Raw genomic sequence first — 25,941 nt, forward strand, 5'->3', positions numbered from 1 at the left:
AGGTGGGTTTGGAGTGGTTTAGAGTGTTTTCAGGATGGTTTTGGGTGGTTTTGGGGTGTTTTGGAACAGACTGGGGATCTGACCCTCTATTCCACAGGAGAAACAGGAGAAGGTGGTTTTCTGGTGTTTTACGTTTTTTTGGGGTCTGGTTTTGGGTTGGTTTGGGGCTGTTTTTTGGCTCTGACCCTGTATTCCATAGGGGAAGGAGGGCAAGGTGTTTTTGGGGTGTTTCGGGGTGGTTTGGGGTGGTTTTGGGTGTGTTCTGGGATGTTTTGTAGAGTTTTGGTATTCTGAACCTGTATTCCATAGGAGAAACAGGACAAAGTGTTTTTTGGGTGTTTTATGGTGGTTTTGATTTGGTTTTCTGTTGGTTTGAGGCTGGTTTTGGCCTCTGACCCTGTATACCATAGGAGAATCAGGACAAGATGTTTTTTTTGGAGTGGTTTTCATGTTTTTTAGGGTGTTTTGGGGGTGTTTATGGTGTGTTAAGGGGCTCTGTCCTGTATCATGTAGGAGAAGCAGGAGAAGGTGGTTGTGGGGTGTTTGAGGATGGTTTTGGGTGGTTTTGGGATGTTTTTTGGGTAATTTTAGTGTGTTTTGGGGTGTTTTGGAGCTCTGAACCTCTATCCCATAGGAGAGTCAGGACAAGGTGGTTTTGGGGTGGTTTTGGTCTGGTTTTTGGGTCTTCTGTTTTGAGGCTATTTTGGGGCCGCTTTGAGGTTGTTTTGGTTCTCTGACCATTTATCCCGTAGGAAAGGCAGGACAAGGTGTTTTCAGGGGTGTTTTAGGTTGGTTTTGGGTTTTTGGGGGTGGTTTTGGTGTGATTTTTAGGTCTTTTGGAGCTCCAACCCTGTATACCATAGGAGAAGCAGGACAAGGTGGTCTTGGGGTGTTGTGGGTGTGGTTTTGGGGTGTTTTGGTGTGTTTTTGAACTCTGACCCTGTATCCCATAGAAGAAGCATGAGAAGATGGTTTTGGAGTGGTTTTGGGGTGTTTTGGGGCTCTGACCCTGTATCTCATAGGAGAAGCAGGACAAGGTGGTTTTGGGGTGGTTTGGGGTGGTTCAGGGTGTTTTGTGGATGTTTTTTGTTGTTTTGCGATGTTTTGGAACAGTTTTGACCCTGTATCCCATAGGAGAAGGCGAAGTTTGGTGTGGGGTGGTTTTGGGGTGGTTTTTATGCATTCTGGGGGTGTTTTGGGTCTGTTTTGGGGCCATTTTTGGGATGTTTGGGGCTCTGACCCTGTATACCCTAGGAGAATCAGGACAAGATGGTTTGGGGTGGTTTTGGGGTGGTTTTGGTGTGTTTTGGGGGAGGGGTTGGGATTGTTTAGGGAGTGTTTTTTGGCTCTGACTCAGTATCCCATAGGAGAAGCAGGAGAAGGTGGTTTTGGGGAGTTTTAGGGTGGTTTTGGGGTGGGTTTGGGGTGGTTTTCGGCTCTGACCCTGTATCCCATGGAAGAAGCAGGAGAAGGTGGTTGTGGGGTGGTTTAGGATGTTTTGGGGTGGTTTGGGGGTTGTTTTGGAGTGTTTTGCAGTGTTTTGGAGCTCTGGCCCTGTATCTTATTGGAGAAGCAAGACGAGGTGATTTTGGGGTGGTTTTGGGGTTGTTTTGGGTTGTTTTGGGTTGTTTTGTCTCTCTGGCCCTGTATCCTATTGGAGAAGCAAGGCAAGGTGGTTTTGGGGTGGTTTTAGTGTTTTTGGTGTGGTTTTGGGGCGTTTTGGTGTGTTTTGGGTCTCTGACCATGTATCCCATAGGAGAAGCAGGACAAGGTGATTTTCGGGGGTTTTTGAGCTGTTTTGGGGCTCTCATGCTCTATCCCATAGAAGCAGCAGGAAAAGGTGGTTTTGGAGTGGTTTACGGTGTTTTTATTGTGGTTTTGGTGCTGTTTTGGGGCTCTGACCCTGTATCCCATAGGAGAAGCAGTACAAGGTGGTTTTGGTGTGTTTTGGAGTGGTTTTAGGGTGTTTTAGGGTGTTTTTTAGGGGCTGCTTTTGGTATTTTGTGGCTCTGACCTCATATCCCATAGGAGACATAGGGCAAGGTGGTTTTGGGGTGTTTTGGGGCATTTTGGGGATGGTTTTAGTCTGGTTTTGTGCTCTGACCTTGTATCCCATAGGAGAAGCAGGAGAATTTGGTTTAGGGTGGGTTTGGATGTTTTGGTGGTGGTTTTGAGACATTTTGGATCTGTTTTAGGGCTCTGAAACTGTATCCCATAGGAGAAGCAGGACAACATGGTTTTGGCATGGATTTGGGGTATTTGGGTTTTTTTGGGGGTACTTTGGGGTGCTTTGGGTCTCTGACCCTGTATCCCATAGGAGAAGCAGGAGAAGGTGGGTTTGGTGTGTTTTGGTGTGGTTTTGGGGTGTTTTAGGATGGGGGTTTGGGGTTGTTTTTGGTATTTTGTGGCTCTGACCTTATAACCCATAGGAGACGTAGGGCAAGTTGGTTTTAGGGTATTTTGGGGTGTTTTGGGGATGGTTTTAGTCTGGTTTTGTGCTCTGACCCTGTATCTCATAGGAGAAGAAGGAGAAGGTGGTTTTGGGGTGCTTTTAGGGTGGGTTTTTTTTTAATGTTTTGGGGTGTTTTGGGGTGTGTTGGAACAGTTTTATGCTCTGGCCGTGTATTCCATAGGAGAAGCAGGACAAGTTGATTTTGTCGTGTTTTAGGGTGTTTTGGGGCTTGTTTTTTGTTGGTTTACTGCTGGTTTGGGGCTCTGACCCTGTATACCATACGAGAAGGAGCAGAAAGAGATTTAGGTGTGTTTTAGGGTGGTTTTGGGGTGTGTTTGTGGTAGCTTTGGGCTCTGACCCTGTATCCCATAGGAGAAGCAGGGGAAGGTGGTATCTGGGGTAGTTTTTGTGTGTTTTGGGACTGTTTTGGGGCTCTGACCCTGTATACCATAGGTGAATCAGGAGAAGACAGTTTTGCTGTTCCAGGGTGTTTTAGTTTTTTGTGGTGGGTTGTTTGGGGGGTTTTGGGGCTGGTTTTGTTCTGGTTTGGGGCCGGTTTAGGGTGGTTTTGAGGCTCTGACCCTGTATCCCATAGGAGAAGCAAGAGAAGGTGGTTTTGGATTGGTTTTGGGGTGGTTTGGGTATGATTTTGGGCTCTTTTGGGCTGTTTTGCAGCTGGTTTTGGGCTCTGACCCTGTGTCCCATAGGAGAAGCAGGACAAGATGGTTTTGGGGTGGTTTAGGGTGTTTTTGTCCTGGTTTTGGGTTAGTTTGGGGCTGGTTTTGGCCTCTGACCCTGTATGCCATAAGAGAAACAGGAGAGGGTAGTTTTGGCATGGTTTCAGGGTTGTTTTGGGGTGTTTCTGGGGTGGTTTTGGGTGTTTTGGGTGTAGTTTTCCATGTTGTTTGCGGGCTTTTGTGGCTGTTTTGGGGCCGTTTGTGGCTTTTTTGGGGCTCTGACCCTGTATCCCATAGGAGAAGCACGAGAAGTTGCTTTTGTGTTGTTTTAGGGTGCTTTGTTTTTTTTTTTTTTTTAGTGTGTTTTAAGGGTGTTTTGGGCTGTTTTGTTGCTGTTTTGTGGCTCTGACCCTGTATCACATAGGAGAAGCAGGATAAGGTGGGGTTTTTTGTTGGTTTTGGGTGTTTTGGGGGTGTTTTGTGGCTGTTTTGTATCTGTGACCCTGTATCCCATAGGAGAAGCAGGACAAGGTGGTTTTCAGGTGGTTTTGGCTGTTTTGGGGTGTTTTTGTGTTGTTTTGGATCAGTTTTGGGCTCTGACCCTTTATCCCATAGATGAAGCAGGACAAGGTGGTTTTGGGGTATTTTAGGGTGCTTTGGGGCTGGTTTTGGATTGGTTTTGGGCTCTGACACTGTATCCCATAGGGGAAACAGGAGAAGGTGCTTTTGGGGTGTGTTAGGCTGGTTTTGGGGTGGTTTTGGGGCTGTTTTCTGCTCTGATACTCTATGGCATAGGTGAAGCAGGACAATGTGGGTTTGGGGTGGTTTTGGTGCAGTTTTGGGGCTTTTTTAGGGTGTTTTGGGGGTGCTTATGCAGTGTTTTGGGGCTCTGACTCTGTATCCCATAGGTAAAGCAGGACAAGGTGATTTTGGGGTGTTTTGGGGTGTTTTTGGGTGTTTCAGGGTGTTTTTGGGGGGCTGTTTTGGTGCTCTGAAGCTGTATCCCATAGGAGAAGCAGGACAAGGTGGTTTTGATGTGTTTTGGGGGTGGTTTTGGGGTGTTTTTTTGATTGTTTTGGAGGTGTTTTGGGGCTCTGATCCTGTATCCCATAGGAGAAGCAGGAGAATGTTGTTTTGGGGTGTTTTGGGGTGTTTTGGGGTCTTTTAAGGTGTTTTGGAGTGGTTTTGTGGTGTTTTGGGTTTGGTTTTGAGCTGTTTCGGGATGTTTTGTGGCATTTTGGTGCTGTTTTGAGACTCTGAGCCTGGATCCCATATGAGAAGCAGGACAAGTTGGTTCTGGGGTGTTATGAGGTGTTTTGGTGTGTTTGGATGTGGTTTTGGTTTGTTTTGGGCTGCTTTGCGACTGGTTTGACCCTGTATCCCCTAGGAGAAGAAGGATAAGGTGGTTTGGGGGTGTTTTTGGGGTGTTTTAGGTTGGTTTATGGTTTGTTTGGGTTTGCTTTTGAGCTGTTTTAGGATGTTTTGGGCTTGTTTTGTGGCCTTTTTGGGGCTGTTTGGGGTCTCTGACCCTTTATCCCATACCAGAAGCAGGAGAAGTTGGGTTTGGGGGTGTTTTAGGGGTGGCTTGTTGTGTTTGGGGTGGTTTTGGTCTGTTTCGGGCTGATTAGGGGCTCTGAATCTATATCCCATAGGAGAAGCAGGGCAAGGTAATTTTGGTGCGGTTTAGGGTGGTTTTGGGGTGGTTTTGGGGTGGTTTTTGGCTCTGACACTGTATCCGATACGAGAAGCAGGTCAAGGTGGTTTCGGGATGTTTTAGGGTGTTTTTGTGGTGGTTTTGGGCTGTTGTGAGGCTGTTTTCAGGCTGTTTTGGGGCTCTGACCCTGTATCCCATAGGAGAAGCCAGACAAGTTGGTTTTGGTGTGTTTTGGGTGGTTTTCGGGTTTTTGTTTGGGGATGGTATTGTGCTGTTTTGTGATGTTTTGGGGCTGTTTTGGGGCTCTGACCCTGTACCCCATAGGAGAAGCAGGACAAGATGTTTTTGTGTTGGTTTTGTGGTGGTTTTAGCTTTTTTGAGGATGGATTGATGTTGTTTGGTCTCTTCTGTGGCTCTGACCCTGTATCTCATAAGAGAAGCAGGACAAGGTGTTTTTAGTGTGGTTTTCGTGTGGTTTTGGTCTCTTTTGGGGCTGTTTTGGGGCTCTGACCCTCTATCCCAGAGGCGAACCAGGACAAGGTGGTTTTGGGGTAGTTTTGGGGTGTTTTATTGGGGATTTGGGTTGTTTTGGGGCTCTTTTGTGGTGTATAGGGGCTCTGACCCTGTATCCCATAGGAGAAGCAAGGCAAGGTGGGTTTGAGTGTTTTGGGGGTGTTTTGGGCCTGGTTTTGGTCTCTTTTGTGGCTCTGACCCTGTATCCCATAGGAGAACCAGATTAAGAACAGCCAACATGGTTTTATGAGGGGGAAGTCATGTATGACCAACCTTATAGCCTTCTATGAGGAAGTGACTAGGTGGAGGGATGATGGTAGAGCGGTAGATGTGGTTTTTCTTGATTTCAGTAAGGCATTTGATACTGTCTCCCACAGCATCCTCATAGATAAGCTGAGGAAGTGTGGGCTTGACGATCAAGTAGTGAGGTGGATCGAGAACTGGTTGAAAGGAAGAAGGCAGAGAGTTGTGGTCAATGGCGCAGAATCTAGCTGGAGGTCTGTGACTAGTGGAGTTCCTCAGGGGTCGGTGCTGGGACCGGTGCTGTTTAATATTTTCATCAATGACCTGGATGAGGGAACTGAGTGCGCCCTCAGCAAGTTTGCTGATGACACAAAACTGGGAGGAGTGGCTGACACACCAGAGGACTGTGCTGCCATTCAGCGAGACCTGGACAGGCTGGAGAGTTGGGCGGGGAGAAACTTGATGAAATTTAACAAGGGCAAGTGTAGAGTCTTGCATCTGGGGAAGAACAACCCCATGTACCAGTACAGGTTGGGGGTTGACCTGCTGGAAAGTAGCGAAGGGGAAAGGGACCTGGGGGTCCTGGTGGATAGGAGGATGACCATGAGCCAGCAATGTGCTCTTGTGGCCAAGAAGGCAAATGGCATCTTAGGGTGCATTAGAAAGGGAGTGGTTAGTAGGTCAAGAGAAGTTCTCCTCCCCCTCTACTCAGCCTTGGTGAGGCCGCATCTGGAATATTGCGTCCAGTTCTGGGCCCCTCTGTTCAAGAAGGACAGGGAATTGCTTGAAGGAGTCCAGCGCAGAGCCACAAAGATGATTAAGGGAGTGGAACATCTCCCTTATGAGGAGAGGCTGAGGGAGCTGGGTCTCTTTAGCTTGCAAAAGAGGAGACTGAGGGGTGACCTCATCAATGTTTACAAATATGTGAAGGGTAGGTGTCAGGATGATGGAGCTAGGCTTTTTTCAGTGATATCCAGTGATAGGACAAGGGGCAATGGGTGTAAACTGGAACATAGGAAGTTCCACGTTAACATCAGGAAGAACTTCTTTACTGTAAGAGTGACAGCACTGGAACAGGCTGCCCAGGGGGGTTGTGGAGTCTCCTACACTGGAGATATTCAAGGCCCGCCTGGACAAGTTCCTGTGTGATGTACTGTAGGTTACCCTGCTCTTGCAGGGGGGTTGGACTAGATGATCTTTTTAGGTCCCTTCCAACCCTTGGGATTCTGTGATTCTGTGATTCTGTGAAGGTGGTTCTCCAGGCGGAAACGGCCAACCTGTGCCACAAGAACCGGCGCCTGCAGCAGGAATCGCACTCGGCCTCGCGCCACCTCTGCCGCTTCACCCGCATCTTCTCTGGTACCATGAACAAGGAGGAGCTGCCCCCGTCCCCTATGTCTGTTCCCGCCCCCCCCCCCCCCCCCGGCCAATGGCATTCCATAGGGAACAGCGTGATTCCACAGGGAACACCGCCATTCCATAGGGATTCCTGGGATTCCTTAGGGAGTTGCTACAGTTCCATAAGGGACACTGAGGACCTCACATCTTCTCCAGTGCCGTGCACAAGGAGGAGCTGTGACCCCCATTGGAATGCTGGGATTCCATAGGGAGAGACACTGGGATTCCACAGGGAGACGCTGTGGTTCCATAAGGGACGCTGAGGATCTTGCATCTTCTCCGGCACTGTGGACAAGCAGGAGCTGTGACCACCATTGGGATGCTGGGATTCCATAGGGAGCTCTGCGATTCCATAGGGAACACTGGGATTCCATAGGGAGACACCACGGTTCCATAAGGGACGCTAAAGATCTTGCATCTTCTCAGACACCGTGGACAAAGAGGAGCTGTGACCCTCATTGGAATGCTGGAATTACACAGGGAACACCGTGATTCCATAGGGAACGCTGGGATTCCATATGGGGATGCTGCGGTTCCATAAGGGACATTAAGGATCTTGGATCTTCTCCGGTACTGTGGACAAAGAGGAGCTGTGATCCCCCCCCACCATAGGACACTGGGGACCCCCTTGGACACTGGCATTTCGTAGGGAGCGCTGTGATTCCATAGGGAGACACTGGGATTCCATAAGGGACACTTAGCATCTCCAATGCCTGGAGCGGATGGAGCCACAGGAGATGCCTCATGGGACTCATATAGGGGATGCTGTGTCCTCCTATGGGCCACCATATGGGGTTGAGGGGGTCTATATGGGACCAAGGGTATCCATGTGGGGTTAGGAGCATCCTTACGGAGTTAGGAGCATCCACATAGGACATGGGGCTTCCCTACGGAACCGCCAGCATCCATCTAGGGCTGAGGGCCTCTATATGGGGCTGAGGGGCTCTATATGGGCCTACGAGCAGCATCCGTATACAACAAGGGAACAGCAGCATCCATATTGGACCAAGGGCCTCCATATGGGACCACAAGCATTCCTATTGGATTGAGGGCTTCTGTTTGGGGCTAGGAGCATCCACATATGACATGGGACCTCCATACAGACCCACAAGCATCCATCTAGGGCTTAGGGATGAGGGCTTCAATATGTAGCTGTGGGCCTCTATATGAGACTAAGGACCTCCATATAGGACCCAGGGCCTCCATATGGGACTATGAGCTTCCATATGCAACATGGGGCCTCCAGACAGGACCACGTGCATCTACATTGGGCCATGAGCTTCCATATGGGGCCATGGGCTTTGATATATGACCAGGAGCCTCTGTATGGGACCAAATGCAACTCTATGGCACCATATGTGTGTCCATTTGGCACTGAGGACCTTCCCTATAGGGCATAAGGCATCCGTATGGGGCTGAGAGCATCTCTATGGGACCAAGAGCCTCCCTGTGTGGCTGAGGACCAGCCCTATGTGGCCACAGACCTCCATAGGGGACTGAGAATCACAGAATCCCAAGGGTTGGAAGGGACCTCAAAAGATCATCTAGTCCAACCCCCCTGCAAGAGCAGGGTAACCTACAGTACATCACACAGGAACTTGTCCAGGCGGGCCTTGAATATCTCCAGTGTAGGAGACTCCACAACCCCCCTGGGCAACCTCTTCCAGTGCTCTGTCACTCTTACAGTAAAGAAGTTCTTCCTGATGTTAACGTGGAACTTCCTATGCTCCAGTTTACACCCATTGCCCCTCGTCCTATCACTGGATATCACTGAAAAAAGCCTAGCTCCATCACCCTGACACCCACCCTTTACATATTTGTAAAGACTGATGAGGTCACCCCTCAGTCTCCTCTTCTCCAAGCTAAAGAGACCCAGCTCCCTCAGCCTCTCCTCACAAGGGAGATGTTCCACTCCCTTAATCATCTTTGTGGCTCTGCGCTGGACTCCTTCAAGCAATTCCCTGTCCTTCTTGAACAGAGGGGCCCAGAACTGGACGCAATATTCCAGATGCAGCCTCACCAAGGCTGAGTAGAGGGGGAGGAGAACCTCTCTTGACCTACTAACCACTCCCTTTCTAATGCACCCCAAGATGCCATTTGCCTTCTTGGCTGCAAGAGCACATTGCTGGCTCATGGTCATCCTCCTATCCACCAGGACCCCCAGGTCCCTTTCCCCTTCGCTACTTTCCAGCAGGTCACCCCCCAACCTGTACTGGTCCATGGGGTTGTTCTTCCCCAGATGCAAGACTCTACACTTGCCCTTGTTAAATTTCATCAAGAGAATATCCATCTCTATGGGCCTGGCGGCTTGCCTGTGGGACTGAGCCTTCCCTATGGAGTTCAGGACTTCCCTATAGGGCTCAAGACTTTCCTATGGGGCTGAGGCTTCCCTATGGGGTTCAAGCTTTCCCTATGGGGCTGAGGCTTCCCTATAGGGCTCAGCCTTCTCTATAGGGCTGAGCTTTCAATATGGGGTTCAAGCTTTCCCTATGGGGCTAAGGCTTCCCTATAGGGCTCCCCTGAACCCCCATACATCCCCTTTTCCCCCCATATCCCTGGGCGGGGGTGGGGGGGAACGGGACAATACCATTCAAGGCAATAAGGGGGTGCAGGAGCCCCCCCCCAGCCCCTCATTTAGGGGCCAAATCCTGAATAAGAATAATTAATTGTATGCTAATTAATAATTAGGCTCTTCCAGCACTTTCTCCCCCCTCCCTAAATATTTTCTTAGTGGAAACCAATGGGTTCAATCCCCCCTTGCTTCACCACCCCCCTCCCCCCCCCGTTTATAAATCACTATATTTGTATAAATGGTGCCTTTCCAACCCCAAATCGTGCCTTTCCAACCCCAAATTTTGGGGGGGTGTCCCCTATTTTGAGGCATTGGGTACCAAATTTTGGGTACTGGGGGAGCGTCCCCCCTGTTTCATGCCCGATGAGCCCAAACACAGGAGGGGGATGGCGGGCTCTGATTGGCTGTGCCTGCTTAGGAGGCGTGGCTTTATCCAGTGGGTAGTACCAAGTGGAGGAGCAATGGGGACCGCACCGGGGTACCCGGGTGCGCTCAATGGAAGCGAGGGGGGGGATTGTGGTGCTGATGAGTGACTTTTGTCGTTATAATGGACCAAATTCCTTTGGAAGCACCGTTTCCTTCCACAGTGGCACCCCCTTTGCTGATCCATGGAAGCAGGGAAGCTCGGAAGGAATCACTGCATCTTCATTACGGGATAACAGGGAATCAGGATTGGTGGCCGTACTGCCCGGATGCTATTGATGGAGATGGAGAGCAGGGAACGGGGTGGTGGAGGCGCTGCCCTTCGGTCTCCGGAGCTCCTTGGTCTGTGTTTGTCTCCGCCATCCTTTTCCCTAAGGAAAACTGCGCCATTCCCAGCAGCAGAGCGCCTGCAGGCGGCGTCCCAGGCTCCGCCGCTCCGGTGCACTCCTGAGGATGAGCACGGTCTGTGCCGCCAGGGAACAGAGGCCGGGATCGCCCTCATGCAGCAGCGCTTCCAGGGCTGTGATCCAAAGAGACCGGGATGAGCTCCTCCATAGCTCCCAGCATCCCCCCAGCCCCTGCTCCCTCCTCACCTCTGCAGATCTCCTCCAGCTTCCTTGGGCTTTTCCCTCTTAGGGGCCGTGCAGCCAGTCCTGGGCACAGGGATCCATTGCAATTCATCAGCATCCATGGGGATCCATCAGCATCCATCAGGGATGCAGCAGTGGGGGCCGGGATGGGGACCGCAGGGACTCACCAATGAACCTGATGGCTGCCTCTTGCAGGGGGACCTGAGCATCCTGCAGGTACTGCAGGCTCTGGTACAGGTATCCCTGAGTCCTCTTCCTGCTCCGCTCCACCTGCAGGGGGAATGGGATGATACCGAACCCCCCCATTGGCTGGAGCACTCCCAACGCTCCCTTTCCCATCCCAATGTGTAATGGGCAGAGCGGTCCAAGGGGTTCCAGTGGGAACAGGGATGGATGCAAGGCCCATACCAAGCACTCCGCAACCCTCCACATCTGCCTTCTCTCCAATAGGCGCTGGAGCTCTTCCCATCCCAGGAGCGTCACCGCAGCAAGGAGAGCTTCCCGGGAAGCCTGCACAGGATGGGATGGGAGATGGCACCTTGGGGATGATCCCACCCTCAGGAATGTGGGATATGGGGCGGGTCCGTACCTGGGCCACGCTGTGGCTTTGGTCGCTCATGCGGAAGAAGAGCGGGAGCAGCAGATCCCAGGTTTTGCTCCGCATCCTCCTCCTGTCGCAGCCAAGCACCAGCTCCAGGAGGAACCGGAGAAGGAGGATGGAGGACTCTCGGAGCTGGCTGCATCCCTGGAGGCAAGGAGGAAAAGGGGGGATGTGGGTCAGATCCTGATGGGATGCGAAGCCCTGGAGCCATCCCCATGTGAGCTCCAAATCACTGCATGGGGCCCACGCAGCTCTTACTCCATCAAAGTGGGGCCGGAGGTCTTGCACCAGCCCCACGGCAATGGGGCTGGCCTCTGCCCTTGGTAGGTGACCCATCACATTCCATAGGATCATCAGGGCCTTTATCCTGAGCTCCTCATTGGCATCCCGGAGCCTGCCCATGATGTGGGGCAGGAGCCGCTGCAGTTTCCTTGCCTGCAGGAAGAGATTGGGGCTCCTTGTGGGGAAGCCTTGACCTAAGGCTGTGGTCACCAAGGTCATGGCCAAGAGGCATCCCTATGGCCATGCCCTGCCCCATGGTCAAGAGGGTTCCCCGTGACCCATGGCCAAGAGGGTTCCCCATGCCCATGCCTTGTCCCTTGGCCAAGAAGGCCTCCCATGGCCATGCCCTGCCCCATGCCCATATCCTGCCCCATAGCCAAGAGGGCTGTCCATAGCCATGCCCTGCCCCATGCCCATGTCCTGCCCCATGCCTATTTCTTGCCCCATGGCCATGTCCTGCCCCATGCCCATGCCCCACTCACCAAGCCAGGATTCTCCGACAGCTTCAAGAGGCATTCCAGCAGCACGGACACTGTCACCAGGCTCTGCGGTTCCTCAGCACCCCCAGCACCACCAGCACTGGAGGCCATGGTCTAGGGCAAACACAGGCATTGAGACCCCACCGAGCCTGCAGGGCTCATGGGAGGCCATCAGGGCCCTTTGGGACTCACAACCAAGGCGTGGATGGAAGTGTCCTGGGTGTCCTGGAGCATCCCCAGCAGCTCCCGTAGGGCCTCCAATGTCTTGGAAATGGTCAGGACCATCTGCCACATGTCCATGTCAGCGCTGGAAGGCAGGGCGCTGAGTCAGCGTGGTCCATGCATCCCATGGGATGCCCTATGGGGGTGAGCGGTGGTGCTCCCCATGGGGTCGGATACAGGGATCAGCTCCTCAGGGATGTCAGAGCATCATGGAAAGGGCCTTAAGATCATCCAATTAAAACTCCAATGCCACACATTGAGATGGAGGAACCCACTCCTTAGGGATGTCACAGCACCCTGGGAAGGGCATTGAGATCATCCAGTTCCAACCATAATGCCATGGGTCACGACTGAGGGACCCTATCCTCAGCATCATGGAAAGGACGTTAAGATCATCCAGTTCCAGCCCCAGTGCCATGGGGTGGGATGCAGGGACCTGCTCCTCAGCATCATAGAAAGGGCCTTTAGATCGTCCATTGCCATGGGTCCTTGGGTCTGGTGGCTGTAGGAACCAAGTCTTCAAGGCTGGTACCTGTCTCTCAAGGGTGTGTTGAGGACCATGCTGATCGTCAATGCCCTCGGGTGCTTGATGGCCATCAGAATGAGGAGTGTGTCCATCCTTCGCCACGTCGCTTCCCTGCTGCTATGCCGCAGGCATTCATGGATGCTCCTCACGACGCTCGGCATCTGGAAGCGGGAGCACGGGCGAGGATGGTGTTGGGACCATGTTCCCCATCTGTCTCTGCTGCTTTGGGTACACAAGACCCCTCCTAGGTTTGGGATGGAGGAGGAAGGACTGAAGGGGATGGGAACGCAGCCATGGGGCACCCACCTCCGTCAGCCAGAAGTCGAGGTCGCTCATGACCAGCTCCAGGATGTCCTCTGCCACCCTCCTGTCGAAGATGCTCGAGTCCTTCATGGCCTCGATGACCACGCAGACGATTTCTGTCCTCTCCCGTGGATAAAGATAGCCTGCAAACCTCTATGGGAGGAAGGTTGGGAGCATGGGAGCTGCGTTGTCCCTGCTTGGGGAAGCATCCCACCATAGGGTTCAGCAATGGGGGGAGCTCCATTACCATGGTGAGGTATTGGGGTCTGTTGTTTTCACCCCATCTGAGCTCTTCTGCTTTATGCTTTTCCTTTGGCCTTTCTGAAGAGCAAGGGGGACACAGGAGAGTCAATGGGATACAGCAGAGTCAATGGAACACAGGAGAGCAAATGGGAGGGGTTGGGGGGAGCCCATCACAGCCTCCGGTACCTTTCTGCTGCAGGAGGTACTGATAGAGGCTGCAAAGAGCATCCAGGGCCATGGAACTCGTCCTGTCCTTGGCAAAGCGGAAGAGGAGGAGGTGGCCCAGGAGCTGGCCCAGGAGCGAGACCGGGAGCTCCTGCGGGGGAACAGGGCTGAAGGGGCTCCTCCAGGTCAGGTACAGGTTTTGGGGAGGGAGAAAGAACTTGAACAAAAGGTGAAGATCCCAAAGACTGAGGAGGAAAGAAAGGAGAAAGAGAAAGAGGAGAAAGGAGAAGGAGAAGGAGGGGAAGGAGAAGTAGAAGGGGAAGGAGAAGTAGAAGGGGAAGGAGAAGTAGAAGGGGAAGGAGAAGGAGAAGGAGAAGGAGAAGGAGAAGGAGAAGGAGGAGAAGGAGGAGAGGAGAAGGAGAAGGAGAAGGAGGAGAGGAGAAGGAGAAGGAGAAGGAGAAGGAGGAGAAGGAGAAGGAGGAGAAGGAGAAGAAGAAGAAGGAGAAGAAGAAGGAGGAGAAGGAGAAGAAGAAGAAGGAGAAGGAGAAGGAGAAGGAGAAGGAGAAGGAGAAGGGAGAGGAAAAGAAGAAGGACAATAAAAGAAGAAAGAAGAGTGAAGAAAAAAGAAAGGAGAAGAAAGAGAAGGAGGAGAAGGAGAAGGCGAAAGAAGGAGAAAAACCTAAAGAAGAATGAAAGAAGAAAGAAGAAGAAAGGAAAAGGAGAAGGAGAAGAAAAAAGGAGCAGGGGCAGGAGCAGGAGCAGGAGGAGGAGTAGGGGCAGAAGCAGGAGCAGGAGCAGGAGCAGGGGCAGGAGCAGGAGCAGGCAGACCCAGGATGCTCTGCAGGTCCCCGTCTCCCGGTGCAGGAGTTGCTGCCGCCCGCCCTGGTCCTGCCGGGTCCTTACCCTCTGTGTGCCGTGGTGCTGCAGCAGCTGGGTCATGGCCACGATCCTGCCCAGGGCCCTCTCCCTCACGACGGGGCTGGGGGAGCCACTGAAGTGCAGCAGGAGCTGGGCAGGGGGAGAAGGCGCGGGTGAGCCCCGGAGGTGCGGCAGGGGCTGGACCCTCCCCGCTTCCAGTGCAGCTCCCGCTGAGCATCACCGCGGGGTGGGCAGGGATGGAGGCAGTGGCACGGGAAGGGGTGCAGGGGGTGAGGGCTTGGTCCCCTCACTGTGGGGGATGCCCCGGCCGCAAGGACCAAGGCACGGCCCCGCTTCCAGGGCTGGGCTGGGCTGGAGCTGGCGGGGAAAATCAGTGCCTCAGCGCTGCCCCTGCCCTGGGGCTGCAGGGGCTTTGGGTCCTTTCCAGCCCAACCCGCTCTGTGCTCCTAGGGCTGCAGGGTACGTGTAAAAGCATGTGAATAGGAATAGAGCCGTGGAGCTAAATATGAATAGGAATAGAGCCATAGAGCTAAATAGATATAAGGTAGGTCTAAATATCATAGAAATATCGTAGAAAAAATAATTATCACAATTATTGATACAGATATACAAATATAGATATAAACATTAATATACATGTTTAGATTAAAATATTGATATTAATGTCAATATTAATGCATTAATATTGGTGTATTTATAGGTTTATATATTAATATTAATATTCATTAATATTATTGCTATCATTAATTCCTTAATAATAATTATGAACAAATATATATAGTTATATCTACATAGATATAAAGAGATATAAATATATCTAAATATATAAGTAAATACAAATATATATATATTCATATACATATATATACACATATATTTACATATATACACATAAATACACATATATACACATACATATACATATGTATACATATATACACACATATATATACATATCTGTAACAGACAAGTTCCTCCTCTAAAGACCTCTTTTGCAACAGTTCAGAGCAAGGGAACCAGTCCATGGGCCCCAGCAGCCTGGTCCCAGCCCATGGTGCCAGGAGGCAGCAAGGACCCCATCCCAGGCGGGCTCAGCCTCCTGATGTGGGGTCCCTGCCCTGAGCTCTGAGGGCAGCGGCCGCCACCCCCTGCAGCCCCCATGCACCGGGAGGGCCTTGGGCTACCCAGGAGAGGGAGGACCCATGACTCTGGGGAGGGCCCCATAGGTGATGAGCAGCCCCTGTGCACCCTGCTCCGCACAGGCCAGACCTGAAGGATGCTCTGCAGCTCCTCACTCGCCCTAGGGTTAGGAGAGTTGAGCACCAGCCTCTGGAGCATGTTATCCAGGGACAAAAGTGTCTGCAGGGACAGAGCAGAGCCCTTTGGGTACCAAGAGAGCTTCAACTGTGTGCATCCCAGAGCCCCAGTGCTCCAAAGGAAGCTGCTGGCTCCTGGAGCACCTTACCCGGACATAGTAGTAGGTATCCAGGTCTGAAAACTCCTCGTTTGGAGGCAGGAAGAAGACGCTCTTGCAGCAGGTCTCTAAGAGGTGTCTCCCTTGGTCCGCAAGCCCTGACTTCACTGAGCTGCAAAGGGAAGAAGGCTCCTGTTGGATGCTGGTGATTGGAGCAATGGGGACCCCAGGAGGGATGTGCCGTTAGTACCTCAGTTCTGCTATCGCATCCATGGCAAGATGCTGCACCTCCGTGCACAGCTGGTCCATGGGCTGCTCTTGGAGCAGTGTCTATAGAGCACAATGGGGATAAGGGACCTGGGAGTCCACCAATGCTGCCCTCACTGGGTGCTGGAGGCCTTTGCCCCATAGCATCCCCATGGGGGTCCCTTCACCTGGATGGTCTCTGCGAGGTGGTTCTTATGGCAGAAGACATCCAGGCCCTGTTGCAAGTCACAGAACCTGGCGGTGATCAGCACGGAACAAACGCTCTCAAGGAATCCAACCTTTTCATGCTCAGACTGAAACCAGTGGGGATGGAGGCACAAACAGGGAGTATGAGAGGGGACAGGGGTACTGGAGCACTAGCAGTGAGGGCAGCACCCAACAGCACCCATGACCATCGTAATGGCCGTGCTCACCGTGGTTGGTGTGTTGACAAAGGCCTCGATGCGCTCCACGTCATCCTGCTCCAGTGTGTACACGGGTAGCCAGCTGGCATCTAATGGAGGAAGAGGGGAGGTTTGGAGAGCAGAGGAAGATCTGACCCCCGCCAGCATCCAAGGAAAGTGGTGCTGGTCATAAAGTCATGGAATCATAGAATGGGTTGGGTTGGAAAGGACCCGGAGATCATCCATTGGGTTTTCCAACCCAACCCATCCTATACCTCTATGATCCAATGTAACCAAGGTTGTATCCAACCTGTCCGTGGATGGAGCATCCACTCTGTGCCAGTGCCTCACCCCTTCCATAGGGAACTACTTCCTTCTATCCAAGTGGAACTTCCCTTCTTCGAGACTGAACCCATCTCCCCTTGTCCTGCTCCCACACCAACACTCACCAGTCCTCAATGGCACGACCAGGGATTCCTCACAGGACTCCAGTGAAGAGATGCTCCCCTCAGGAGCCTCATCCCTCTCCCAAGCCTGCCAGGGGGTTCTGGGGGGTCTCTCCATCATCCCACAGGATGCAGGAAAGGAATCAGGGTAGCGAAGGGGAAAGCTTGGACCAAACGCAACAGGGCTTGAGCTCAGAAGCAACCCAATGGCTCCTTCCTCCCGCTCTTTCCTGTCACTGTCTGCTCCCCTGACCAAAGCGCTCAAGTAGGGTGAGACAAATGAGGTCACAAAGGGCCCTGTTTTGACCCGTTGCCATGGTGACCCGGCTAGGTTCTAGACTGAAGCTGTGGGAGAACCTGCTGCAGGGCCATGAGCTGGGGCTGTCACCCAAAGCAGCATCCCTGCACCCCAACATGCTGCGTGTGGGGACCCTTCCTTATGGGGCTCAATAAAGATGGGGTTTGGGTACCATGTAGTTTTGGGGTGGGTTAGGGCTACTGGGATGGATGGAGATGGCTGGGGCAGCGTGGGTTTCTGGGTACCAGATGGATTATGGGATGCTTTGAGGATACCAGGGCTATTGGGGGGAGTGGGAATTTTGGGAGTGGTGCAGATGCCTGGGACTGAGGTGAACCTGGACCTCAACGTGAAGACACAGAAACTGTGGGGGCAGAGCTGTAGGGAGGGCATCAGGACCCATGGGTCTGTGGTGGCCATGGAGGGTGCTGCATCAGCAGAGCTCCTGCAGGTGATGGAAGCCCAGTGAATGAGCTGCTGAGAGGCAGGCTGAGAACGCTGGGTCTGGAGAAGAGATCTCTTAGCATCTTCCATTGTCTGCAGATGGTTACAAGGGTGCTGGAGAGGGACTCTTCTTCACTTGGCTCTGATTTGTTCATTACCTTGAAGAACCAGCCCCATCTTGTTCTCAACAGAAGAGGTCCCAATCTACAGCTCTCAATTAAGCGTGGTTTTGGTTTACAGCTTACAATTCTTCCCTTTGAGCCTCACAGGATACACAGAGATCCCATAAGCCTCATCTCGTTTCCCATCTGCAATGCTGAAACCCCATTGTGAGGAGCAGCACTGAACCACTGAAACCCTCGTAGGGTCCAAACACAAATCAATCTATTACAAACAGCTTCTTTAATCACGTCCAAGTTAATAGTCAAGAGTCCCTGTCCAGTTCCTCACAGCAATCAGACAGACAATGCAGTGAGGACCGTGTCCAGGCTCACTGCAGTTCAGTCACTCACAAGTGGATGGGGTGGAATGGAATAGAATGGGAATGGGTTGAGATGGTTTGGGGTGTTTGGGGGGTGTTTGGGGCCTGTTTTTTGTTCTCTTTTGTGGCTCTGACCATGTATCTCATATGAGAAGCAGGACAAGGAATTTTTAGTGTGGTTTTGGTGTGGTTTTGGTCTGTTTTGGGGCTGTTTCACTGCTCTGAGCTGTATCCTATAGGAGAAGCATGACAAGGTGTTTTTCGGGTGATTTTGTGGAGTTTTGGGGCTGTTTTGGGGCTCTGACCCATAGGAGAAGCAGGGCAAGGTGGGTTTGGGGTGTCCGTGCTGCCTGGATGCTATTGATGGAGATGGAGAGCAGGGAACGGGGCGGTGGAGGTGCTGCCCTTCGGTCTGTGGAGCACGTTGGTCTGTGTTTTTCTCCGCCATCCTTTTCCCTAAGGAAAACTGCGCCATTCCCAGCAGCAGAGCGCCTGCAGGCGGCGTCCCAGGCTCCGCCGCTCTGGTGCACTCCTGAGGATGAGCACGGTCTGTGCCGCCAGGGAACGGAGGCCGGGATCGCCCTCATGCAGCAGCGGTTCCAGGGCTGTGATCCAAAGAGACCGGGATGAGCCCCCCCATAGCCTCCAGCATCCCCCCAGCCCGTATGGGGGATGAGCAGGAGCACCTGTGGCAGGGACTGGGAGCACTGGGAGGAACTGGGAGCACCTGCAGCAGGTAGTGGCAGCACTGGGATGGGGACTGGGAGTTGAGCACAGCTGCAAACGGGAAGACCTGCGGCAGGGACTGGGAGCACTGGGCTATTGAACCCCCACCAGTATCTGGGGCCGTAGTGGCCTATGTTGGTCTGTACTGGTTCAAAGTGGTGCATGCTGCTCCCTACTGGGATGTGTAAATTTGCAGCCAACACCCAGCTGGGTGGGAGCGTTGATCTGCTGCTTTCTGCTTGGTTTCTGACATTGCCCAGGTGGAACTTTGGCATCGTGTAGTGCTTCCCACAGTGCTGTTGCTGCTTCCCCTGCCTCTGTGGGGCAATCTCCTCTGATGAAGACCTCATCTATACAATGGTACAATTTCACCTTCTGAGGAAGTGAGACCTTGTGTGGGTTTGTGGTGTTCATGGGAGGGAGCTGAGACCCCTTCCAGTCTCAGGGCTACAGTCCCAGGATGAGATGCCTCAGCTAACCGGGCTGAATCCCAGCCTTCAGCAGGGGTAAAGGAGATGCCAGCCTGGGCTGGCCTGGCTGTGCTGTCTGATGATGGGACAAGAAACAGGCTGCCCGCACAAGTGGTTGTGTCACCATCCCTGGAGGTACATAAAAGACCTCTTAGGTACATAAAAAGACCTTTTATATACATGGAGGTATTTAAAAGACATGTAGGTGTGGCACTTAAAGACATGGCTCAGTGGTGGACTTGACAGTGTTTGGTTATTGGTTGGATTCAATGTTCTTAAGAGTCTTTTCCAATCTAAATGATTCTGTAATTCTTAGAAAAGCTGATGTTCAGACCAAACTCCGTCTCTCATCACAGAAACGGCACTGCAGGTCCAGGTGAATTCCATGCAGAAGAATGTTTACCAGAAGAATGTTTAACAACAAAGAGAATACAATCGAAATTAGTGAAATTATGGTAGGATGTAAAATTCAACTTCAAAGTCCCAGTTGCTGTTGGTGACCATCGAAACAGGGTATCCAACAGGGATGTTCTCATGCTCAGTGTGTGGACTTGTTAGGGACAGGTTAATGGTTGGACTCGATGTTAAGGGTCTTTTCCGAATTCAATTATTCTGTGATTCTAAGAAAAGAAGGTTTTTAGCCTTAACTCTGTCCCTCATCACAGAAACGGCACTGCAGGAAGGCAGTGTGTCTGCCAGCTGACGGAGGGAGCATCAGTGCTTGCTTCGGGCTCTTCCCCACGGGCTTCCCCTGGAGCCCCAGGGAGCCCTGGATGAACCTCAGAGGGGCAGAGGCAGAGCCACCTTGGGCTGGGCCTCTGCTGCTGAGCTGGGCTGGGCTCCTGGGACGCAGGCAGATGCTGGCAAGCGGGCAGCGCTGCAGAGAGACAGCTCTGCCCAGGAGCAGGGCTGGGGCACTGCCTGCAGGCACCCAGGGGAGACCTGAGAGCCTCAGAGAGCTTAAAGGCACTCGGCAGTGGAGGATGCTGAGAGCTCCCTGCAGGAGAAACCTTCCCAGCCCCGTGCATGGTAAGGCTCTGGGTGCACGGCAATGCAGCTGCGGCTCCTGGAGGGATCTCCTCAAGCTGCTGCCTCGGACGGTCCAGGGGATCTGTCAGGAGCACTCTCTTGGTTTCTGGGTGTAGATAAGGAGGAGGATGTGCTGCAGAGCAGGGCTTCCCTCTGCGCCGTGCGAGGGCCAGGACGAGGCAGGTCCCTTGTCCCGGGGCTGGCTGCAGGGTGTGAATGTGGGTGTGCAGCCAGGGGTGCCCAGGGCTGCCCCTGCGAGCAGGGTCCCTGTGTGCTGGGCAGGGACTCTGCTGCCTGCCAGGGTCAGCACTCAGCCTGCCCGGGAGCTCCCCATGGAGCTGCGGGGGGAGCTGGGGGAGAAGGAACAACCCCTGGCAGGAAAGGAAAAGTATTTGTGTGCACTGGAGAGGGTGCTGGGTGGGTCGGGGCTGCTCAGAGCTCCACATCGCTCTGAGCACGTTTGCAGAGGGTCCTTCTGAAAGACACTGAGGCACCGTCTGCCTTAGAGGGAAGGATCCTGAGCTCTGATGTTCTTCCCTCGTGGTGGGCAGGCTGGGCAGTGGGAGCTGGGAATTTACTTCTGTGCTTTGGAGGAGGCAGCGAGCGTCTTGTCAGGACTTGTGTGAGCTGCTCCTGAGCCCCTGCCCAGGCAGAGATGCCCCTGGGCAGAGCCCTGCTGCCGGGAGGGGTGTGCAGGGCAGAGCTGAGCACACAGCCCATGGGATGGGCTCTGGGAGCCCTGAGAGGGAGCAGAGCTGGGCACAGAGCAGCAGCTGCTGGCAGGGACAGCTCCAGGCAGCAGAGACATGGGCAGGGAGTGGGGGGAAGGTGCAGCCCAGCCCTGGGGAGGCTGCGTTCAGGCAGCTCTCTTGGTGGCTGGCACTGGAGGTGGCTGCTGGCCACGCTGTGCTGGGCAAGGAGCTGACTGTCTCTCTGGAACATCTCCTCTGCAGTTCCCTGTCTGCTCTGCCTGTCCTGCTGGGCTTGCGACCTGCCCCCAGACAGGCACAGCTCTCCCATAGTGTCCTTGGGAGCACAAAGCCTTCCCTCGGGGTCGGCACTCTGTCCTCAGAGTCCTTGGCTTCCTGCTCTGTGTATCACAGCTGCGCCAAGGGCTGGGAGAGAGGAGTTCTTCCCTTTGAGTCAGCAGGGCTCCCTGCCGGTTGTTCTTTATCTCATTCTTTCTCCTTTTCTCTCTTTATCTGTGTGCGCAGTGATAGGACAAGTGCAGGGCAGCTGGGAACAAGAGTGATGGACTCCGCAGCTCTCCAGACTATGCACTAATCCACGGGCTGCTGAGGCCTTTCATCTGTCCTGTCCTAATACTGACCACACGGGCAGTTACAAAAAATAGGATTTCTACACCTAAAATAGCACTTGTCAGATGAGAAACTTCTGAGAAAATCCTAACAAAGTCACGCTGAGGCTCTGCTCTGCAGCCAGCATCTTCATAGTTGTGAGTGCAGGCACTGAACCTCTGTTACATCTGACATCCCTCGTGGGTATAGGAGCTTTCACAAAGCAGCTTTGTAAAATCCCTGCAGTGGCACAGAGCTGAGTCCTTGGAGCCACAGTGCTTCTGCCAGGACACTCAGCCACCAGCACCAGGAACGGGGAAATGCATTTGAACTTGAGGGGGTGGTAGAAATCTTATGGGAAATGAACTGCTTTTATCCTGAGCAGTCTCCTGTAACCTGTCACTGCCTGTTTCTCCTCTGACAGTGCCCCATGCCCAGAAGCAGCAGATGTCCAACGGCAGCTCCATCACCCAGTTCCTCCTCCTGCCATTCGCAGCCAGGCGGGAGCTGCAGCTCTGGCACTTCTGGCTCTTCCTGGGCATCTCCCTGGCTGCGCTCCTGGGCCACGGCCTCATCATCACCAGCACAGCCTGCGACCAGCACCTCCACACCCCCATGTACTTCTTCCTCCTCAACCTCTCCCTGCTGGACCTGGGCTGCATCTCCACCACTGTCCCCAAATCCATGTCCAGTTCCCTCTGGAACACCAGGGCCATCTCCTACACAGGTTGTGCTGCACAGGCCTTTTTCTTTCTCTTATTCGTTTCAGCAGAGTATTTTCTCCTTACTGCCATGTCCTATGACCGCTACGTGGCCATCTGCAAGCCCCTGCACTATGGGACCCTGCTGGGCAGCAGAGCTTGTGTGCACATGGCAGCAGCTGCCTGGGGCACTGGGTTTCTCTATGCTCTTTTGCACACAGCCAATACATTTTCACTACCCCTCTGCCGAGGCAATGCTGTGGAGCAGTTCTTCTGTGAAATCCCCCAGATCCTCAAGCTCTCCTGCTCACATTCCCACCTCAGGGAGGTTGGGCTCCTTGTGCTAAGTGTCTGTTTGGCACTTGGCTGTCTTGTGTTCATTGTGGTGTCCTATGTGCAGATCTTCAGGGCTGTGCTGAGGATCCCCTCTGAGCAGGGACGCCACAAAGCCTTTTCCACGTGCCTCCCTCACCTCGCTGTGGTCGCCCTGTTTGTCAGCACTGGCACGTTTGCCTACCTGAAGTCCCCCTCCATCTCCCCCCCTTCCCTGGATCTGGTGGTGTCACTGCTGTACTCAGTGGTGCCTCCTGTATTGAACCCCCTCATCTACAGCCTGAGGAACCAGGCGCTCAAGGATGCTGTGAGGAAGCGGGTGACTGGACGTGTTTCAGCAGCCACACACTGCCTGCTGTCCTCTGCAAAGGGCTCCCAGTGCAGTTCATGAGAGGCCAAGTCTGTCTTTGCTGCTTTACATTTGTTTTCCTGATTCAATTTGTGGTGATGTTGTCTTCATAGAAATGTCAGTTTCCATCTGTTCCTGCTTAAGTAGCCACTCGTGTTGTGTGAGCCACACACTTTGTGTCAGTGGTGGTCTCTCACTTTATTTAAGGGAAATAAATGATCCTGAAGAAACCTCTTCTCTTGATACGTCCTCACATGGCAGGAATGCAGGGGAATGAAATGGGCCTTCTGGCTGCTCCAGCTCTGGGATGGCTGCTCTGTGCCTGGAGCAGGAAGAGCTCTTGGGGAGCGCAAGGGCCGGGGCTGTTGTGCTGGTGTGGGGAGATGGGATGGCGGGGGGGGCTGCAGACCTCTCAGGGTGTCCTGGGCAGGAGAGCAGGGGACACAGGGGTCCCTGCAGGGGACTCCCCTGCAATGGCACAGGCTGGGGCTGCCTGGCTGGGAGCAGCCCGTGGGAACGGTCTGGGTGGGCAGGAGCTGGCCAGGAGGCAGCGTGTGCCCTGGCAGCAAGGGAGGACAGCAGCATCGCGGGCTCTGTGACCAGGAGCACGGCAGGAGAACAAGGGGAGGGATGCTCTGGGATACTCCATCCAGGTTTCAGATCCCCAGTTCAGGAACACTACTGGCAAGCAGGAGTGGGTTTAGCAACGGGCCCTCAGGACAGGCAGGGAGGGACTGGAGCACGGTGCCTGTAGGGAGCGGCTGGGGGAGCTGGGCTTGTCCAGGCTGGAGAAGGGAATGCTAATGGGGACCTGGGATCTTGGGAAGGGAAGGCTGTCGGGGAGTGGCTGCCTGTGCCGGCAAGGAGGACATGGAGAACACAGAGCCGGGCTCCTCAGGATTGTGCCTGGTGGGAGGACAAAAGGCAATGGGGAATAGTGACAGGGGAGAGGCTCAGCCAGGACAGAAGGAAGCGTTGCTCCCATCGGCTCAGGCAAGTGCTGCATCAGGTCACCCAGAGAGGCTGTGCAGTCTCCGGCTTTGGGGTTTTCCAACTCAGACTGTGTCAAGCCCTGAACCACGTGTTCTGACCCTGCTCCTGATGGGTTGGACTCGAGACCTTGTGAGGTCCCTTCCAACCTCTGTTGTTCCATGATCCCACAATGATGGGCTTATGAAGAGTCACAAATATGCTCTAAGTGCTGGAGCACGTTTCCAGTGAAGACAGGCTGAGGGAGCTGGGGGTGATCAGCCTGGAGAAGAGAAGGCTCCAGGGAGACATCTTAGCAATCTGCCCATATCTAAGCAGGGCCTACAAGAAATCTGGAGCGGGGCTTTTTGCAAGGGTGTGCAGAGACAGGGCAAGGGGGAACGGCTTTAACCTGACAGAGGGGAGATTTAGATCAGACATTAGGAAGGAATTCTTCCCTGTGAGGGTGGGGGGGCACTGGCACAGGGTGCCCAGAGAAGCTGTGGCTGCCCCGTCCCCGGCAGTGTTCAAGGGCAGGTTAGTAGGAGTTTGGAACAGCCAAAACACCCCCGTAACATAACTCGAAAACACCCCCATAACACCCAGAAACACCTCAGCACCCTACAAAACCTGATGGACACCCAAAAACATCCCCAGAGCACCCAAAGCACCTCTGGGTTCCCGATCTGTGATTCAGTTCCTGATTTGCCCTCATCTCCACCCGTGGGTTTCGCACTGTTCCCATTCTCGTCCCCATCCCAGCCGGGCGCTGAGCGAGCGGCTGCTGGTGCTGAGTTCCCGGCTGGGTTTCAGCACTGACCCTGTCCTGGCCCCTTGGCTGTGGCAGCAGGGGCTGGACGTTCGCACTCTTGGAGCTGGGCTCTTTGTATGGGCACGCAGCTGGAAGCAGCATTCTTTGGCTGAGGAAGCGCAGCTCCCGAGTGGGGCTGGGGCTGGGGCAGTGCTTGCCAAGGGCAGGGGAGGCCCAGCAACAGCTCCTGTCCTGGCCCTGTTGCTGGGGGAGCACAGGGGCTCCCAGGCGCATTGCCCTGTGAAATACGAGCTCACTCCTCTAAATGAGGTAACAAGGGTTTATTGAGGGACAAAGTCAATAAAGCAAATGCAACAGCGCTGGGCGCGTGACCGTAGCCACAGGCGCAAGTGACCAGTATTTGCTACAGGTTTATATACTTTCACTATTGCATTAGCCACATACGTATTCATAATTCCCGCGTATAGGCGGGGAATATTATACCTAGCTCCAGGAGCTTTACTGCTCTGCAGTGATTGTGGGCAGGGCTCTTGAGGATGAAGTAAGCAGTCTTCCTCTTGTGAGCATCTTCGACAGGAGGGTGGCAGAGGACATCCTGGAGCTGGTCATGAGCGACCTCGATTTCTGGCTGGCGGAGGTGGGTGCCCCATGGCTGCGTTCCCATCCCCTTCAGTCCTTCCTCCTCCATCCCAAACCTAGGAGGGGTCTTGTGTACCCAAAGCAGCAGAGACGGATGGGGAACATGGTCCCAGCACCATCCTCACCCGTGCTCCCGCTTCCAGATGCCGAGCGTCGTGAGGAGCATCCATGAATGCCTGCGGCATAGCAGCAGGGAAGCGACGCGGCGAAGGATGGACACGCTCCTCGTACCGATGGCCATCAAGCACCCGAGGGCATTGACGATCAGCATGGTCCTCAACACGCCCTTGAGAGACAGGTACCAGCCTTGAGGGCTTGGTCCCTATGGCCACCAGGCCCAAGGACCCACGGCAATGGATGATCTTAAGGCCTTTACTGTGATGCTGAGGAGCAGGTCCCTGCATCCCACCCCATGGCATTGGGGCTCGAACTGGATGACCTCAAGGCCCTTCCCAGGGTGCTGTGACATCCCTAAGGAGTGGGTCCCTCCATCTCAACGTGTGGCATTGGAGCATTAATTGGCTGATCTTAAGGCCCTTTCCATGATGCTCTGACATCCCTGAGGAGCGGGTCTCTGCATCCGACCCCATGGGGAGCACCACCGCTCACCCCCATAGGGCATCCCATGGGGATGCATGGACCACGCTGACTCAGCGCCCTGCCTTCCAGCGCTGACATGGACATGTGGCAGATGGTCCTG

The 25,941-nt window shown here is 53.6% G+C and overlaps 1 protein-coding gene across 1 annotated transcript; it reads left to right on the plus strand.

Annotated features, from left to right (window-relative positions):
* Positions 1-21,925: 21,925 nt before the first annotated feature.
* On the plus strand, positions 21,926-22,903 carry LOC136006732 (olfactory receptor 14A16-like). The gene has a single exon (XM_065664795.1). It carries the CDS (start codon positions 21,926-21,928, stop codon positions 22,901-22,903), a length of 978 nt encoding a protein of 325 aa, XP_065520867.1.
* The last annotated feature ends 3,038 nt before the right edge of the window (positions 22,904-25,941 follow it).

The sequence above is a fragment of the Lathamus discolor genome, unplaced genomic scaffold (genome assembly GCF_037157495.1).
Source record: "Lathamus discolor isolate bLatDis1 unplaced genomic scaffold, bLatDis1.hap1 Scaffold_61, whole genome shotgun sequence".
NCBI classification, from domain to species: Eukaryota; Metazoa; Chordata; class Aves; order Psittaciformes; family Psittacidae; genus Lathamus; species Lathamus discolor.

Coding starts and splice junctions, on each gene's coding strand:
- LOC136006732 (XM_065664795.1), top strand. CDS start 21,926: ATGTCCAACGGCAGCTCCATCACCCAGTTCCTCCTCCTGCCATTCGCA.